At 39.7% G+C, this 17,186-nt stretch overlaps 1 protein-coding gene across 5 annotated transcripts in view; it reads left to right on the top strand.

The window, feature by feature from the left end:
- CFAP206 (cilia and flagella associated protein 206) overlaps positions 1-17,186 on the top strand; it is a 90,989-nt gene that overhangs the window by 56,376 nt on the left and 17,427 nt on the right. For all 5 annotated transcript variants that reach the window (XM_045294642.1, XM_045294641.1, XM_045294640.1 and 2 more), the window contains 6 exons: positions 6,416-6,528; positions 7,034-7,117; positions 8,203-8,293; positions 10,138-10,326; positions 12,114-12,272; positions 13,566-13,774. In XM_045294642.1, coding sequence (XP_045150577.1) covers positions 6,421-6,528; positions 7,034-7,117; positions 8,203-8,293; positions 10,138-10,326; positions 12,114-12,272; positions 13,566-13,774 — 840 coding nt within the window. In that variant the 5' untranslated portion in view covers positions 6,416-6,420. The remainder of the gene's footprint in view (positions 1-6,415; positions 6,529-7,033; positions 7,118-8,202; positions 8,294-10,137; positions 10,327-12,113; positions 12,273-13,565; positions 13,775-17,186) is intronic.

Raw genomic sequence — 17,186 nt, 5'->3', positions numbered from 1 at the left:
AGCAGGCCCGCACAATGTCGTTAGGTCGGACAAAGGATCAATATGAGTTAGGAACCGACCTGACGGCACCTAACCACAAGCCTCCCCTGCCTTGGCCGCGCCCCTTTCGTCCCAAGCGTCCCGTCTCCATGGTGACGTGGCTCCCTTGGAAACCACACGTAGTCCAGGAGACGAACGCCACTGAGCGGAATCTCACCGACTCCGCTCGGCCTGGGGCTTCGACCAGGTCAGCACACCGGGCGCTCTGCTGCCTTGAGCCGGAGACGTGCCGGGGGAAGCCCGTCCAACTTCACCGTCGGCCGGACCCCACTAGCTGCGCTGGTGAGCCGAACCCCCACTACTTCCGGCCGGGGCGCCAAGTGAGGGTGCCGGAATTCTCCTGCCTCTGCCCGGCGCCGCCCATTGTACCCCCAACCGCCAGAACACTAGAGGTTTAGTGCTTTGGGGGTGTGGATCTCGGGAGGATAGTGGGGAGTCTTTCCAAACTCAAACTCACTGCCATCGAGGCAATTCTGACTGGTGGCACCCCTACAGGATAACGTAGAACTGCCCCTGTGGGTTTAGGAGAATTTTAACTTTACCGGAATAGAAAGCCTCAACTTTGTCCGGCAGAGTACCTGGTGGTTTCGAACTGCTGACCTTGCGGTTAGCAGCCCCACACGTAACTCATTGCGCCATCAGGATTTGGGGAGTCTTTGGTGAACCCCCAAACTCGTGGCTGGACAGCGTGTACCCCAAAGCGCACAAACACAGCCCCAGATGCCACACAGACAGAAGATGTAACCAAATGGTATACCAGGAACAATCATTGCACCGCACTTCCACCGGTGGCTGGCAGCCTGCCTACCTTTGAGTCAGCACTGACTCATGGAGACCCCATGATGACAAAGCACAAGTGGACACCACCGAGTTTTCAATGGCTGATTTTTCTGAAGTCAGTCGCCAGATCATTCTTCCCAATTCCCTCTCCGTGACCTGGACCGTCCATCCCTACAGTGCCTTAACTGTTTGCACCACCCAAGAACTGCCCCGCCAATGGCGTGGAATTACAAAGGGCCTCGTCTCATCCACTCATATGGAAACGGAGGGTGAAGTGAGGCCACGGATGGAATGTGGTTAAGTCACAAAGACCGTGCTCAATGTCATAACACCGAGATAAGGTCAGGAAAGAACCCTTAGGTGCCTATTTCCATCACATGTGTTAAAAAGAATGCTGACATCTTGCCAGATGTTGATGCTTGTTCATATCTTGGAGTTCCTGAATAGAATAAACTACTAGCTGACCCTCCTAGCTTCACCTCGGAAGGCAGGGCTGGCATATGCTCCAAAAAGTCACAGCTGGAAACCCCTGGAATGCTTCCCCTCTGTCCACATTGGTTCCCCTAAGTAGAATTCAGGGATAGGCAACTAACAGCATTCTTATCCTGCACTCCAATGGCAAATGGAAGGAAATAGAAGATTCCATGTGGGATTCCTAACCTCCTGTTGGAAGGTGAAGCGACTCCAATATACAGTGCAGTAATGACTGTTGTTTTTTTTTAATTGTTTCTGCATGTTGGATTGGCTTCAAAACCAGATTGAAAGCTGGATTTAAACAATAAAAGATAAACAGTTAAAAGGTTCTTGGTATTCCATCTTCAGAAAAAAATTACAAAATCACTTTACCTAAGATTCTTTCAGTACTTGCTATAAACTGTTATTTGAAGCACCATGCTCACCACTAAGTGTATAAATTCACCAAACCAAACCATTGCCCTTGCATTGATGCTGACTCTGTTTTGACAGAGTAGACCTGCTGCATAGGGCTTTCGTGGCCATGCTCTGCAGAGGATGAGCTCCAGGCCTTTGTGCATGCACTCAGCATGGCTGAGTGGATTCAAACTACTAAATGTTCTGTGTAGAGGAAGAGTGAAAATAATTTCTGCCACATAATGACCTTACCAAATAGACGAGGGAACTTCGAAAATGTGTGAAAAGGTGAGATTAAAATGTAAAAATGCATAAGCTTCATGTCTCAACACAAGCTTCATCAAGGTCAAGACACTTTTGTAAGCTATGACAGCAACCATTTAGCTCATCCCTAAAGAATCCAGGGACTTGGGCATTTAACTATGAAAGCTTTTTTTTTTTTTAATGCATTAACTGAAAAAAATATACCCTTTAAAGCTTCTTCTTCTTTTTTTTTTTGAAGACTCAGAACAAAAAGGGGTCAGAAGGAGCCAAATCAGGACTGTCAAGCGGATGTCTCTAACAAATTCCCATCTGAATGCTTTTGTTATAGAGGGCTGGGCAGGGAGGGCCATTGTCATGGCGGAGAAGGACGCTCTGGTGAAGCTTTCCTGCTAAAGCTGCTGCTAAGTTTCTCAAAACAATTTCATAATAAGTAGATGTTAGTATTATTATTATTTGTCCTTCAGAAAACCAACAAGCAAAATGGTGTGGGCATCCCATAAGATGATTGTCATGATGCCTGCTCTGGGCCAGTCGGCTTTTTCTTGGCTGGACCACTTCCTTCTCATAGTGCCCATTGCTTTGGTGGTGCTTTGTCTTCAAGATTGTACTGGTAAAGACATGGTTCCTCGCCTCTGAAAATTCTTCCAAGAAACGTTGCGTCAAGATCTTCATCCTCTTTATTTAAAATTTCCACCCAAAGTGCTACTCTTTTCTGCAGTGGATCTGGGTGAAATAGTTTTGGCATTCATTGAGCAGAAATGTTGTGCAACTTTACTTTCTTTCTGTTGGAATTGTATCCATGGGATCAAACAAGATGTCTATACTATTTTGGCTATTGTTCCTGATGTTGATCATTGGTCCTCTTCAATTAGAGCATGAAAACGATTAATTTTTTCTTTGAAAATGGGTGTGGATGGTCTGCCACTGTGGGCTTCATCTTCACCATCATCTCATTGCCCCTTAAAACTAGTCATCCATTTGTAACCCACTAATCTTTGAGGCAGTGGCCTCACCAACTTTTCAGAAAGCATCAGGGATTTTGCCATTCTTCCACCCAAGCTTCACCACAAATTTAACATCTGTTCTTGTTTCAGTTTCAGCTTTTTCCAACTGATGTCTTAACCTCAGTGCATCATCCTAAGTCTAGTTTAAACATATTATAACAAGTTAGTACATATTTTTCTGGGGCAAAACAGCGTAAAATCCATGCATGGTCACCCCCCCCCCCCTAATATGTATTTCCATGAAGTGTTTGAAGACTTCTCATATACCAAAATCAAACCAAACCGAACCCTGCTGTTGAGTTGATTCCAACTCCCGAGAACCCTCTGGGATAGGGAAGAATTGTTCCTTAGGGTTTCTGAGACATTAAATCTTTAAGGAACCATCTTTCAAGTGGCTGGTGCTTTGAACTACCAATGTATCTGTTAGCAGCTCAATGTTTAACTGTGTCACGAGGGCTCCTTCATTAAATATATACAACACGTTTACTCCTAACAACTTCTGAGGAAAAGATAGTAACATTATCTTCATTTTTCAGATGAAGATACCTTTTACAGACATCCAAGTTCTCACAGTTAGAAAATGGGTGATGAGAGAACCCAGGCAATGTGATTCTACTGGGCAAAGTACCAAGTTCTCCCACTACTATCTACATAAACACTAAAAATGCTGATAAAACCCCAGACCAAACGCACTACCACTGAGTTAGTTCCCAGTAACAACTATCTAAACAGGGCTTCCAAGCCTGTCAGTCTTCACAGGAGCAGACTGCCTCATATTTCTCCAATGGAGCCCCTATGGGTTTGAACTCCCACCTTGCCATAAGCAGTGCTGGCTTACCAGCCATTATCACCACAGCTGCTTCCTCTGATTTAGAGCATTGCCTTTGAGAGTATCTATATGCTGTTAATTTCTGCTCAGTTCTGTTACTCAGGAAAATCAGAAAATGCAATGATCATTAAAAGAATCTTTAAAAAAATATTTTCCATGCTTAAAATAAATGGAATTAATAATCAAGATCGAGTTCCTTTTTTTAATCCTGTGATGCATAGCTCTCAGAATATACTTTTTTGTGCTTTTATGTTTTTGTCAAGACACTAAACTACTATTGGGAAGCAGAAGAGATAATTTAGATAACTTTAACAAAAAATGTTTCCCAGGATACTCTTATAAATATGAAAGGTCATTTATTAAATGTGGTAGGATAAGCATTTCCTCCTCTTTCAAGCTCTATTCTGCCGCCTACACATCTGAGGTTTGGGCTACTCATGAATTGATTTGTGGTTGTTTTTGTAATTTTTTTTCTTCTGAATTACTGTTTAGTTTATTTTTTAATGAAAGAAAACCATGATATAAATAATACTTTCATTGATTACCATCAATTAAGTAACAAGAGGAAATGTTTCAGTGTTTGTCATCAAAAGTCCCTTGTTAATCAACAACCACAAACTAATGAGAAACAGGATAGGCCTGTTGTTGGGTGCCATCCTCACAGCGACTGTCTGTGAAGAGGAAAGAAAAACTGCCTGCTCTTGTCCCATCCCCACACCTGTTGCTTTGTTTGAGCTATTGTGTTGGTCCATCTTAAAGAGGGTCTTCTTTTTGGTTGACTCTCCCCTTTACCAAGCATGATGTCCTTCTCCAGGAACTGATTGCCCAAAGTACAAAATGATGAGAAGAAATCTTATCATTGCTTCAGGTAACATGCATTCTGGCCATTCTTTTAAAACAGATTAGTTTGCTTTTCTGACCGTCTATACAATATTCAATATTCCTTTCTAGCACTATAATTCGAATGTACCAATTAATCTTTAGTCTTCCCTATTCATTGTTCAGCTTTCATGTGCATGAGGCAATTGAAAATACCACAGTGTGGTAGTTACATAATCTCCTGTCAATTTGAGAGTATTAAGAGTGAGGGGAAGAGAAGAAAGGAGTCTTGGGAGAAAAAAAAAAGAGAGAGTGAAAGGATGGAGTCTAGTCTGTCAGTCAGGTCACAGTCTGATGATGCCTTCTAGTGGACATGACCTCATGAGGATTCTGGGAACGTCCTTGTTCTCTCTGCCTTTGTTTTCCTGTTGACAAGCCATGCAGAGACTTGCTGACCCCTGAGAGAGCCTCTCTCTCTCTCTCTGCTTCACTTTCCTGCTATTGAGACACTCAGAGAACTGGAGGAGCCACATGGAGACCTGTGCTAGTGCTGAGATGCTTCACCATCATTGGATCCACAAGGCTTTTCACCTACTGGCCTGTAATCTTCTGAGGAAGAATTTATAGACCAGTATCAGACTTATAGGCTAATATCAGACTTATGGACTTGATCTGGACTGGGTTGGGATGTTTTCTTAATATACAATTACTCTTTGATATAAAGCTCTTTCTTGCGCATATATCAGTGTCTTTGGATTTGTTTCTCTAGTCAACCTGGACTAACACACATAGTTAGTGGGTCAGGCATGCTTGAGACTTCAAAGTGATACCTTTGCATTTTAAAGAGGCCTTTGGCAGAAGTTTTATCCAATGCAACTTGTCTTTTGATCTCTTGGCTGCTACTTCTGGGCCGATAGGTAACATCATAATAAATGAAGAAACGATTGAAGTCGTCAAGGATTTCCTCTTACTTGGATCCATAATCAATCCTCATGGAAGCAGCAGTCAAGAGATCAAACGATCTATTGCACCGAGTAAATTTGCTGCACAAGACCTCTTTAAAGTGTTGAGAAGCAAAGATGTTGCCGCGAGGACTACGGTGCACCTGACCCAAGCCATAATATTTTAAATCACCTCATGTGCAGGTGAAAGATATTGAATAAGATGAGAATTGACACATTTGAATTATGGGGCCGGTAAAAAATATTTAAAGTACCATGGCCTGCCAAAAGAACAAACAACTTTGTCTGGGAAGAAGTATGGCCAGAATGCTCCTTAGAGGCAAGGGTGGCAAGATCAGGCCCTGGAGAAGGGACATCATGCTTGGTCAAGTGGAGGGGCAGTGGAAAAGAGGAAGGGCTGGACCAGATGGATTGACAGTGGATGCACCACTGCTCTCAAACATAAGAACACCTGTAAGTTCTCTGGACAGGGCAGCATTCTGTTCTGTTGTACATGCGGTCACTGAGTCAACTCCATGGCACTTGACAGCAACATCTGGCAGAGGCCTCCACACAAAACCAAAACCCCACTGCTATTGAGTCCATTTTGACTCATAGCAACCCTGTAGGGCAATGCAGACCTGCCGTACAGGGTCCTTAGGCTGTACATCTTTATGACAGCCGACTGCCACATTTTTCTCCCACAGGAATGCTAGTAGCCGAGTGCTTTAACCACCGTGCCACCAGAGGCCTAGATACAAAATATAGAAAGCTAGTAAATAATATGATTCCTTGAAAGTCTAGAAGTAGAGAACATTCATGAGAAAGATCTGTATATTAATGCCTTTAAAAAAAATTGTGTTTTTTAGCCAAAATGCCTCCCACCCAGGCAGAAAGTGTTATCAAGAATATCATTCGAGAAATAGGACAAGAATGTGCGGCTCATGGAGAGATTGTTTCAGAAACTTTGGTTGCTTTTATGGTAAGAATGAAGATATTTGTGAATTACTACTTTATTTAAAAATATTTAAATAGAAAAATTTGAAGCTTTTCTTGATGTTATTCAGTTTAAAGTATATTAATATTGTGTAAGATGCCTGTAACTTTTATTCTTTCAAAGCCTACAAGCATGTGTACTCTACATTTAGTCTTAGAATCACTACTAATATTTTCTTCCTGTGTAGGAATGTTAACATGTATTTTTTCTGGTTATGGTTACTATTACTCAATGTCATGACCCCCCTGCTAGGCACAATCATTGCTTTCAACTTATTATTCTGTATACATTTCCTAGCACCCTTTTCAGTTTGCTTTCTTTTATCAATCACTGATGAAGGAGGTGAAGAGGAGTTGGGCAATATGGAAACAGCTGAATCATCAGCCCCAGAGTAAGCAGGATACAGGTGTTAAATAAATGGAAACACATGAAGTGCATTTCTACATAATTTGGAATAAAATGAGTTAATGAAGTCTTCTCCTACTCTCAGGTGAAAGCTATTGTCCTGGATCCAAGTAACGGCTTCCACATGGACAGAACCCTCATAAAAAGCGACGTACAGAAGCTGGTTAAGGTGATTATCCAGCAAGTCTCAAAGTCGGAATCCTTTCTTTTCAAAATTACATCCCTTTATATCCGTTGCTATTGCCTGCAGATGCATGAAAGAACAGGAGCAATTACTGCGATGGTCAGACAGACGCGTTAGATCGCCATGTTTGTTTGTGTTGGTTTTCTGTCAGTTCATTTTAGTTGAAAAGTCTCAAACTTTTTAACAGCACAGGTACATAACTGAATAAAATACATCGTAATTCAAGGGGAAAATAGTATCCTTTATCTCAGTTTAAAATTATGTGGATGAACTAATCTTTTCATTTATTAAATCAGGTTTTAAAGCAGTACTTCTACTTGGATGATCCAGGGAGACAATCTTCCCTAAAAATCATAATTCCAATCTTCACTCCCGTATTCTCCTCCCAACCCCATTCCCCAACCTGTCAGGAAAGCAGGCCCTGCCGGAGGTGGGTGTGAGGGTGTTGATGCTAATGTGCTGGCGTAGGTGCACTGTAAGGAGTGAGGTGACCAAACAGAAAAATTCAGGTTGAGTCAAAAAGGAGAAGGCAGCGAAGTGAACAGAGCCATCTATGTTGAGGACGCACGCACGCACGCACGCATGCTTGAGAAATTATGAAATAGAAGGCCCGGGCCAGACAAATTTTGTGAGGTGAGGAAGGTAGGTGCAGCAGCTTTTTGTAAAATGCATGTGAGGTTCACCATCAGCACAGAATGAGTGTTCCCGACTCAAATAAAAGAGTAAAGAGGAATTCTAGAAGGACACTAGGCAATATTAGACGCTTCATTGGACATTTAACTACATAACCTAACCAAAACTGTCAAGATTCTTGCCTTCAATTCTATTAGCCCTGGTCATGTAGATATTATTTAATTCAGGGAAAATAACTTGCTGAAAAATAATTGAGTATAAATATATAATGCTGATCAGGTAGCCTATAAAGCATGAAGTCTTCAAAGGGAAAGATAATTAGAAAAATAGATAAATCTCATAATCATTGCTTACTTTTGAAAATAACTTTAGCAAAAACACTTCTAAATGTTTTGGGAAATGTAAACCAGAACTATTTGTGGGGTTTTCTTTTCTAGCTCTGTGTGACTCGGCTATTGGATAACAAAAATCCATCCCTGGACACCATTAAGATGCAAGTGTACTTTGATATGAATTATACAAGTCGAGGTAACACATGCTTATTCATTTTGGATAATTTTTCAAAGGATTTCATATTTCCTTTAGGTAATAAACAATTTTGGGAGGGTGGCAATATTTTGAAAGGTTTTCCAGCTTTGAGAATATAATAATATTGGAATTGCTGTGGGAGAAAGTCAACAGTGGCCTTTGTGAGTATTAAAATTTCATTTTAATTATGATGCCATAATAATTATGTTTCCAAGTCTATTGTGTTATAACCTTTATGATAGTAATACATAATAATTAGAAATTAAAACACCCACTGAAATTGAAGTTCAAAAGTTTTCATTTGCATATTTTTTCTTTGTTCTTGGTTTATAGCTTAGAAAATCTTAGCTAAATTATGTAACTGTCCATAAAGGAAGGGATGTTGGGAAGCTTAAGTTTAAAATATTTTACCATGTGGACAATTTAATACATGTATCAAAGATGAGTTGGAAACAAGAGAGAGAAAACAAATTTATCTGTAGACCACCTTGTCACCACTGTATTGAAATCACTATTAATTACTTTGTGATTTTTCTTTGTCTTTTTGCTCTCTAGGTATTGGGCTTTTAGTTGTGCTATATATTTAGGATCATGTGTCTTGCTTTTGTGTTTAATCATGATGACTCTTTAAAGTGATAAAATGATCATGCAATTAATGTAATTATAAGTGACTTTTTCATTTGCAAAAGTTACCAGTTGTTTTGTGAAAAGATTTTAGTTATGAACTATCTATAGTAAGTATGTGAATTCCTTTGTAATGGTAAATGGGATGTGTCTCCTGCCACATTTAAGTTTAGAGCTCAGTATATCACAGGGAGAAGAGGGATATAGTTCTTGATGTAACATTATAGATTACTGGAACTGTTATTCAGAGGAAACTTAACCAAAACCAAAATAGAATTACATATATTTGAAGAATATACAGCATTACATATATACACACATATATGTCTTGGTATGACTTGATAGCAGTGGAATTGGCTTGGTTTGCTTATATAATAAGTATATATATGTTCACACACACATACAAACTCAAAATAACTCACTGCCATCAAGTTGATTGCAACTTATAGTGCCCCTATAGAACGGTGTAGAATTGCTCGTGTGGGTTTCTGAGACTGTAAATCTATATGAGAGTAGAAGGCCTCATCTTTTTCCCATGGAGCAGCTGATGGTTTCTAACTGCTGACCTTGGCGTTAGCAGCTCAACACGTAACCCATTATGCCACCAGGCCTCCTAACCATATATATAGAACAACATACTCATAGCGATGGAATGTGTTTTCATACATAGGGTGACTGAGATTGTATCTCCGTAGGAGTAGATAACCGCATCATAAATAGATAGATATAGATATAAATGTGTATATATACACATTTCCTTTTACATTGTTCTTCTCATTTGGGAGGCTTTTAGCCCTCTCGATATTTACTATCTAAAGTGTGATTCTCTAGCTAAAGTCTACTGTGTTTTGACAAAAGGAGCCCTGGTGGCACGGTGGGTTAAGTGCTGGGCTTCTAACTGAACGGTCATCTGCTCTGTGGGGAAAGAGGAGGCTGTCTACTCCTGTACAGACTTCGTCTCAGAAACACCATGCATCAACATTGACTGCATAGCAGGGAGTTTGGTTTTGTTTGATCTTTTGATAAAATATGCCCTCCCTGTGAGTCAGAAGGCTACTTACTTGTTGGCTACTGTTTATTTTTATTTTGGCTGTTACACTCTAAGAAAACCTTTGTTTTCATGTAGTAGAATTGCTATTCTCTAATCATTTTTCTATGGTCTTCTATAAACAGTATTCTAAATATCAATGATATGGAACATTGTCCTTTTCCAATTTTAGAGGAATTTCTTCAAGAGCATCATCGGGTCCTAGAGTCTAGGTTAGGCACTATTAGCAGAGAAATTACAGATAACAGGTCATGTGCTAGAGAAGAATTGGAGAGCCTCTATCGGAAGATTGTCAGCTATGTGTTACTACGCTCTGGGCTTGGATCCCCAACAGATATCAAGATTGTCAGAGAGGCAACAGGTAAAAAATAAAGCCAATTCTGTGTTCCCTAAGTGAAGAATATATGATCATTGTTTTTTTCTTTTGATACATTTAAAAGAAAATGTACAATAAAAAGAAATGTTGGGAATTGAAGTTCCCTTTTTATCTCGATTAAAAACAAAAAAGCAAATGCACAGACAAGAGATAAAGGCTTACCTGGACTCCTTTTAAACTGTGCATCTACTCTAAAAATGAAATCTTATTTATTTTCTTAGAGCTCTGTGTTTTAGGCCTCTCACACCTCATCAAAACTTCAGCAATATGATTAAAGATATCAGAGCGATTGGCTACAGGGGCAGCTGGCATCAGAGGTTTCATGTTGACAAAAGAACTTGAGTCTGTCACTTAAAATAGATGATGGGACAGGACACTTGTTTAGCCTCCGGAAATGCTTACCCACTTTCATCCCTGAACACGGAGACTTGGTGACTTCTCCAGTCTTTCTCCAGTCTATGGCTTTCTTCCATAATTCTTTTAAAAGTTATTTTTTCCACAGCTCACAACCTTAATTAGAAAACTTGTTTTAATTCGGATGGCCATATATATTTGATGAAGACTATATTAATAGAAATAGACCAGAAACAATAGCATGATTTTTCAGTAGTCTGGGCTTTGATATTCAGATATCAGACATTTCAAGAATCATATGTATCCCAACCCGAACCCGAACCCACGGCTATACTAAGTCAATTCTGACTCATTGAGACCCTAAAAGCCAGAGTAGACCTGCTGCTTTGGGTTTCATAGATCTTTATGGTAGAAGAAAGCGTCATCTCTCCAGGAGTGGCTGCTGGATTTTAACTGCTGACCTGCGGTTAGTAGCCCAAATATATATATATATATATACATACACACACACACACACACACACACACACACACACACACACACATATATATACATACACACACACACACACACACACACACACACACACACACACACATATATATACATACACACACACACACACATAATTTTATTGGGTGCTCTTACAACTCTTAAAACAATCCATATATCAATTGTATCAAGCACATTTGTATATATGCTACCATCATTTTCAAAACATTTTCTTTCTATGTGAGCCTTTGGTATCAGCTCCTCTTTCCCCCTCCCTCCCCCACCTTCCCACTCTCTTGACCCTTTGATAAATTATAAATTATTATTATTTTCATATCTTACACCATCTGTCTCCCTTCACCCATGTTTCTGTTGCTTGTCCCCCATAGGGGTAGAGAGGGAGGCAGGTAGTGTGTTGACTATTACACTGGGTTCTTCCTTTCTCCCCCTTCTCCCCCCACCTGCCCTCCTGGTATCACTACTCCCATTATTGTTCCTGAGGGGGTTATCTGTCCTGGATTCCATGTGTCGGGGGCTCTAGCAAAATTTGTAAGGTAGAACTGGGGTCATGATAGTGGGGTGGGGAAGCAATAAAGAACTAGAGGGATGTGGTGTGTTTTGTCGGTGCTATACTGCCCCCTGGCTGACTCGTCCCTTCCTCGTGACCCTTTTGTGAGAGGATGTCCAATTGTCTACAGATGGGCTTTGGGTCTCCACTCTGGCCCCCCTCACTCCCATAGATATAACAGCCCAATTCTAACCCACTGTGCCACAAGGACTCCTACCTAGGCTGTTGTATCAATAATCCTCAAAAGGCAAGTCCTTTAACAACTTTGTGCAGAAGGAAGAAAAAGAACCACTTTAGTATTTAAGTTTGAATATCTTTTTTTCCTGCCAATTTTTCCCCTCTTTGTGCTTTACTTTAGCTGCTCTACAGAGTGTTTTTCCTCAGGCTGAGCTTGGGACATTCCTAACTCTCTCTAAAAAGGACAAAGAACGCCAATTGAAAGAACTCACCATGATTGTTACTGGAATCCGTTTATTTAACAGAGACTGTGGAAAGGGTGGAGAAGGCATTGATGACTGTAGGTATATTCAGCTAATTTGATAAATCTGTGATGATTTACATGAGGGAAATAGTACATACCACACCATTAATACTTGCAGTTTTGATCATTCCTGAAGGACTGCTACTGTTGATAGTATATCCAAAAGCCAAATGCACTGCCACGGAGTCAATCCTGACTTATAGGTATCCTACGGGACAGAGTAGAACCCCCTTCGTGGCGTCTGAGACTAACTCTTTACTGGAGCCCACAGCTTCATCTTTCTCCTGTAGAGCAGCTTGTTTCAAAAAGCTGGCCCTGCGGTTTGTAGCCTAACCCACTGATGTTGTTAGGGCAGAACTTTTAACTTTCATGCACTGTAAGCAGTATGGAGAGTGAATCAGTGAAAGAGATGAGGGGACCTGCTCAGATACCAGCATTTTCAAAACCTTACTTCAAGACAAATATCTGGCAGGAGTAAAACTCACTGCTTTAAAACATAAAATCACCCTTAAAAGAAAACAGCTGCTGGTGCAGTTAACGAAGGGAGAAAAGTCCAAGAGGACATATTTGCCAATCTATAAATCCAGGAGTGTCTGTCATGAGGACATATTTGCCAATCTATAAATCCAGGAGTGTCTGTCATGAGGACATATTTGCCAATCTATAAATTCAGGAGTGTCTGTCATGGTGTTTGATCATTCATTCATTCTTTATCTAGGAGTCTGAAAGTAAGCATTCATGAAGTGTTTGATCAAAGACCTTCTGTTAGAAAAAACTTACTGAAGAATTGGATACTTTTGGAAGCCCACTGGAAAGGTGTTAGTGTTCAGATAATTAGGGTAATTTTTAACCTCTTAAAAATTGCTCTGGAAAGGCAAATTTTCATTCTGGATAAATACTCATCCCATGGTAGACTGTTCCATTTTCAGTATCCTGATGAGTTCATTGAGTAGCACAGACTCTCCCTCCTTTCTTACAAATAAAGAAGTAGATGTAGAAAGAGAAATCACTGACTTTCTAAGAGTATATGGTCAACACACAGAGCTACATAATGCCCGAGCTTACCTAGTCTTTGGACTCCACTACTTCAATTGCAAGACTGACCTGCCCTAACTTTTGGTTATCTTTCAGACAGCATCTTTTGTCTGCATCGGGGTTTCAGTATCCCTTCCATCATGGTGCGGAACCCAGGAGACATATGCCTTATTATTATCAATTTAATTGGGAAAAAATAAATTCAACTTAATGCTTAAGACATAACCACTCTCTAGGGTTTTCTGTCTCAGTTCTTTTATACTCTTTTATGAATCTTTTATACCCTTAAAACAGTGCCAGCTATTCTACATGAAGCAATTCCAGGTACCACTCAGCATATTGATAACCAACTTCAAATTGCTCAGGACCTTGCCTTCAGATACACAGCCATCCTTGAGAAATTAATACAGAACCCACTCATGAGTCAAGAACTTCAGTCATATATGTTAAAAGAAGCACTATTCAACATCCGACAATATGAGATATTCCTTCAGATAATTTTGGTGAGTTAATGTCACAATATTGGCTTTTTCCATATACGGGCAGACCTCAGAGATATTGTGGGTGCCATTTCAGTGACTGTAATAAACAATCTCACAATAAGGTAAGCCACACAATTTTTTGGTTTCCCAGTGCATATAAAACTTATGTTTATGTTATACTCTAGCCTACTAAGTGTGCAATAACATTATGAAAAAAAGTTTGAAATATTGTGAGAATTAACAAAATGTAACATAAAGACATGATGTGCACACATGCTGTTGGGAAAATGGTGCCCATAGATTTGCTCAACCCCAGGTTGCCACAGACCTTCAATTTGTAAAAATACAGTATCTGCAAAGGGCAATAAAGCAAAGTACAATAAAATGAAATATGCCTTTGTGGAACCTCTACATATTATGGGACTAAAATAAAACCACACCATCGATTAAGAAGGCAACCTTGAGTTGCAGTGAATTTGCTCAGTTTACATTGGATCTATAGGATCAAGACCCAAAATAGAAATGGGAAAGTAGAATTTTGATTTGAATGAAACGTGTTAGAATGGCTGATTCTCTTTGTTATGCTACTGTATGATGGTTAGCATGCTGTAGTTAAAGAGTGACATTTGGGTGTGTGTAGGTAATACTGGTGATGTTTATTTTCATTAGGAACAAGTGCCTAACAGTGTTTGGCAGCTAATCAACACTCAAATGTTTGATGTAATTACTTATCCTTACTGTGATCAATGTGAAAAATCACTTAAGATATTTTTTACTTCTGTTGTTTTGAGAACCAGTGTGTAAGCCAAACAAGTATCCCCACAAAGTTGGAAAAATTTAAATTTTGTTAAGAAGCAGAGCCCTCTATTTCAGATAGAAACTTATTGAGAATCCTAAAAATATAAAGCAGTCATCAGGAGGAAGATGCATTGGAGGACCCTCTTATCAAAGGTCAGGATAAGTCAGGTTCAGGATGAGTTCTTGAAGCTTCTTTACTCTTTACTTGTTCAGTGTTTGTTCTTATTGTTGAATTTTTAACTACCCATTCCTCCCCCATTCACATGCCATAGTTTCAGTTAAAACTGATTATCATCTATGGATATTAGATTAATCAGTACTGTCTCTAAGTTATAAAATATGCCAGTTAATTTACCTTTAGCTGAGATATTTTCCTATCTTGAAATTTATGAATATCTTAAAAGTCATATTATTTGATATAATTTTGGGAAGTATTGATTTTGATTGAAAAAATGTCTCTTGCTACTATTACATTCAGTTTACATAAACCATTTTCAAATCCTCTTGTCACCTTGGTGAGATAGTGGTTTATTTTGATATCTACTACAATGAGCAATTTCAAATATTTTGGAGAAAGAAAGGGGTGGTAGTCAGTCTTGTTGACTGTCTTAGCTGAGAGAACGGAATTCCTTCCTCTGTGAGCTTTCAAGTTGCAAGCTGCCTATTGTTTTTATGTAAAGGAAAGTTATGTTTGACTCATAACACTTCTTAAAATCTGCAAGACTTTTGAAGACTCCTATAGTTGGGTTGCAGGTCCACTTATATAGTAGATGCACACTTTTTTCTTTTCATGCAAGTTAAAAAATCAGTTCGATAGAATATGTGCCTGTTTTAGATTTGTTGAAAATGGCCGATGAAAGAAAGTCTGAACTTGAAACTATCTAAAGGGGTAGCAGCAGTAGCAGCAAGTTGCGTTCACGTGCTTTCCCCGAGGGTTGACTGCACCGTCGGGGAAAGTGTGAGGTGACAGCATACCTAGAGGACTAACCTTACAGCCAAAATTCACAGTTGTGACACGTTTTTGTTTTGTTTTCTCAAAATGTTTAGAGTAACAGTTTTAGAACATTACCAGGGAAAATATAACAAATCTGAGTGGCTATTGTGTGACAGGGCCCCGCAAACATAGGTCGTGGGAAGAGAAGCTCAGAGGATCTTTAATTTTGGACATTGGAGAGTGTACATGTGAAGAATGCTGACATGGCACGTGCTTTGTTATATGGATCTATCCCACGATTGCATGTTCATATTTGATTCTTAAAACTAAACGGGAAAAGGGGGGGGGATTTGTGGGTAGGCAAAAGACTTATTAATCCAAGGTGTGGTTCTTGTTAGGTGCCATGGAGTCAGTTCTAACTGCTAGCGACCCTATGCACAACACAATGAAGCACTGCCTGGTCTTGCACCAGCCTCATATCTGTTCTTATGTTTGAGGTCATTGTTGTAGCCGCTGTGTCAATCCATTTTGTTGATGGCCTCTCTTTTTTTCATTGCCCCTCTACTGTACCAAGTGCGATGCCCTTGGTGTGTCAGAGGGTGGTGTGCCCTGACAACATATCCAAAGTACAGGAGACAAAGTCTCCCCATCCTTACTTCTGAGGAGTATTCTGGCTGTCCTTTGGCCAAGACAGATTTGTCTGCCTTTTTTGTAGCCATGCTACTTTCAATATTCTTTACCAGCACCTGAATTCAAATACATCAACTCTTCTTAATGTCAAATCCTTCACATTGAAATGAGGTCATTGAAAATACCATGGCTGTGTGAGGCACACCTTAGTCCTGAAAGAAAAAAAAAATCATCCTTACATTTTAACACTCCAAAGAGGTCTTGAGATTTACCCAATGCAATGTGTTGCTTGCTCTCTTGACTGCTGCCTCCATGAACATTGATTATGGATGGATCCAAGCAAGATGAAATCCTTGACAACTCCGTTTATCATGATGTTACCTACTGGTCCCGTTGTGAGGATTTTGGTCTTCTTTACATGGAGTTGTAATCAATGCTGAAGGCTGCAATCCTTGCTCTTCATCAGCAAGTGCCTCAAGTCTTCCTCACTTTCAGCAAGCAAAGTTGTGTCATCTGCATATCACAAGTTGTTAATAAGCTTCTCTCCAATCTTGATGCCGTAATCTTCATATAATCCATCTTCTCTAACTATTATACGAATAAGATATAATGATAGGATAGATAATATATAGGAGAATTAAACAAAAGGAAGAAAAATGCTTTAACAGTATTTTGGGTAAAACTAAAACAGGATATATGTTATGTTTGTGAAGTCAGATTTTGTTAGTTGGCATACAGTAAAATTTCATATTTCTTATGATGCAGTTGCTTGTATCGTTAAACAATAGTAAAGCATTAAGTTAGATCATATGTGAGCACAAATATTTTTTTATCTTCAAATAAATGCCATTCTTAAGTACTTTACTGATAGTGTGATAAGCTAACACCATTTGAACACATATTCGACAGTGTCATAGAAAGGTTAAGAGCTGAACTCTGGGCTCAAATGGTCTGCGGGAGAACCATGATTGTACCTTTTGTTAGCTGTGGACAATTTACTTACTCTTTTTATACCTGTGCTTAATATAAGGTGTCCTGGTGGTGCCATGATTAAGTGCACAGCTGCAAACA

Source organism: Echinops telfairi, unplaced genomic scaffold (assembly GCF_000313985.2).
Source record: "Echinops telfairi isolate 266 unplaced genomic scaffold, ASM31398v2 ScPeMD7_3533;HRSCAF=4204_0, whole genome shotgun sequence".
In the NCBI taxonomy this organism is placed as follows: domain Eukaryota; kingdom Metazoa; phylum Chordata; class Mammalia; order Afrosoricida; family Tenrecidae; genus Echinops; species Echinops telfairi.
The sequence above is the reverse complement of the archived record's forward strand: the minus strand, read 5'-3'. Positions and strand labels throughout refer to the sequence as shown.